The sequence below is a fragment of the Anopheles darlingi genome, chromosome 2 (genome assembly GCF_943734745.1).
Source record: "Anopheles darlingi chromosome 2, idAnoDarlMG_H_01, whole genome shotgun sequence".
In the NCBI taxonomy this organism is placed as follows: Eukaryota; Metazoa; Arthropoda; class Insecta; order Diptera; family Culicidae; genus Anopheles; species Anopheles darlingi.
Genome location: NC_064874.1, coordinates 48506903 through 48509402, shown reverse-complemented (window position 1 = coordinate 48509402; position 2500 = coordinate 48506903). Strand labels below are relative to the sequence as shown.

Below are 2500 nucleotides of genomic sequence, written 5' to 3'. Positions count from 1 at the left end.
ACGATTTAGTTGATAGAAATTTTCGATTTAAACCGTTAACCTCTTTTCGGACGAATGAGAGAATTGCTAAAGAGAAGAATGCCAGGAATACCCAAGCTGATCCGGATGTGTGAGAACACTGGAAGGCGAGAGTGAGCTTCCTTCCGTTCATCTTCTTTTCGCCCCAATCCTGCCAGCTAGTGTGCGGAAAATTTGCTTTGATCGAAAAAATAAAATAATTTGTAGCTAACAAGTTTCCTGTAGTGCGTTACTTCAAAACCGTTGTTGCTGATCTACGGGAGAAATGGGCGCCTGAATTAGGGGTTTCGAAAGAGAACAGGTTGTTTTACATCTTTTGTTTGTCGCTCGAAAGCGAAAAATAAATTAATATACCTAAAAATACGGATAGCATCTTCGTTCCATCGCAGTTGATAGCGAGAGGACACGATCTCGCTGTTTGATTCTTTTCATTTACTAAACTCTGCTCTTTTTCTATTATAACTTATGTGCAGGCTGCTCTTTCTGTTGCTATCATCTTGCACGATCCCGAGCGGTCAAACTGTCTTCGTTTTTTGTCAGCTATAAGCAGAAACACATTCGAAATGTAGGGTGATTACGATTGTTTATTATCAAAAAATGGGTTTACACTTAGTTCTAATGGCAATAAAAAAGAATAAATAATTTAATCTAAATAAAATGAATTTTCTCCGTCGCACGAGGATTGCTGCCGGCCTGTGTAGCATCTTGTAGCACTCAATGTTCCGACCTCGACACACTGATCTGCCATTTCGTGCATGCTGCTTCTGTTTTTCGCTAATTTGTGCGGGAAAAATCCTGCAATCCTTCCTCTCAGCAGTATTGGCACATATTATAAAACTATCAAATATTATTACCATTGCACTATGATGACACATTAAAATCCTACAAAGTACGGTGATGATGGCTTACAAGGTAATTGCGCTTCTGGATATCCATATTCCGGAAAAGGAATTGGTTGATGACCAGATTCGGCTTCAAAGGAGGGTCTTCTATAGGTCGGGACTATCTCAGGACAAACGACAAATATTAAATAGCTCAAAAAGCACACTCAACCTGGCCGCGTTAGGGACGCACGGGCATTGACTCAAATATCTTGTAGCAGTTCCTCCGTATTTTTGTTGTAAACATCATCGTCATGTGCCGCTTCTTCCACTGGTGATGAGACCAGCTCATGCCGCGTTGCAGCCGATGTGCTGGCGGCAGCTGCCGGTTCAAGCTCCGATTGACCGGCGGAGTGCGACGGCTGCTGCTGGTACTTGGTACGTTTCGGTAGGATAACGTGTTCCTGCTCCGGATCCTCCTGCTCTTCACCGCTTTCAAGGTCAGGGTAGGAAGCTTCCGAGTCGAGATAATTGATCGCTGGTGGACGACTTACGGTGGCGGCCGCAGCTGATCCGCCTCTCTTCTCCGACCGCAGATCACTCGGCAACAGCGGCTGTTCCTCCTCGTCTGCGGTAGGTGCGGTGTGTTGATACTGGTGCTGGTGCTGCTGTTGACCATCCGTTTGCTCCTCACTATCCACCACTTCGTCCTCATCCTCTGCCAGCTGCTTTTTCAAATGATTGATAACCTCCTTCTTTTCGTTCAGTATGCTGATGCACTTGGTTATCAGCTCGATCTCGTACAAGCGCGTGTCCTCCTCCTGTTGGCGTTGCAATTCAAGCAGCTCCTCGTGCTCATCCTTCAGCTCGAGCAGTACCTTGTTCTTGAGCTGCACGTCCGCCCGCAGCCGGTTCTGGGCGTGGATCGAGTTGGACAGTACATCCGATAGGAGACACTGGGAGCGCAGCAGAATGACAGAACCGTACGTAACGGTCAGCTGTGGTCCGAGCACCTTGCGCCAAACGAAGTTGTTCTCCTCGACCGCATAGCTGAAACCATTCGCACCGCCTTCCGTGCAGAGGGCAAGCTTGGTTTCGTGCAGAAACTCCTCCAGGGTGCGCTCCAGGCGCATGGCCGTCTGTTGCAGCTCCTCGTGATCTATCTCGGACACGAAGCTGAGCGGCGCGTTGTAGAGTGAGCTGAACACGATGATCTTCAGCAGGATCTTCCGTTCTCCCCAGGTGCTCTCGAGGAACGCATAGTGGTTCCACGTTCCATCCCCACTGTCCGTGGCTGCGATGATTGGCAGCTTGTTGAGAAAGATGTTATCTAGTTCCATGTCTTCCAGGTACCTCCGTCTCGGGACTTCCGTAGTACACTTCGAAGTAGCGGATTCAAGATTAGCTTCCGATTCACTAGCGCTGCCTATGCTGGAACCTTCGTCGATCCGGATCGTTCATGTATTGCACACGTCAAAGTAGGCAAGTTAACGTCGAGGTTGAGCTGCGCTGCGAGTATAGAGACGAATAAATGCGATAAGCGGATTTGTTGGGTGGTTCAGCCGTGCGGGAATCAAAACAGGCGCAATAACTATCTCCCGTGGAATGGAGCATTTTGTTCCGTACCGGGGAATGTTAGTTTACCCGCCGATAATCCTTTT

The 2500-nt window shown here is 48.0% G+C and overlaps 1 protein-coding gene across 2 annotated transcripts in view; it reads right to left on the bottom strand.

The window, feature by feature from the left end:
• Positions 1-532: 532 nt before the first annotated feature.
• Positions 533-2500, bottom strand: part of LOC125951884 (uncharacterized) — a 2312-nt gene continuing 344 nt past the window's right edge. Inside the window, exon 2 of one of the 2 annotated variants that reach the window (XM_049681006.1) lies at positions 533-2348. In XM_049681006.1, the coding sequence (XP_049536963.1) occupies positions 1103-2179 (1077 nt within the window). In that variant the 5' untranslated portion in view covers positions 2180-2348 and the 3' untranslated portion in view covers positions 533-1102. The remainder of the gene's footprint in view (positions 2349-2500) is intronic. The other variant, XM_049681007.1, reaches the window with a different exon arrangement.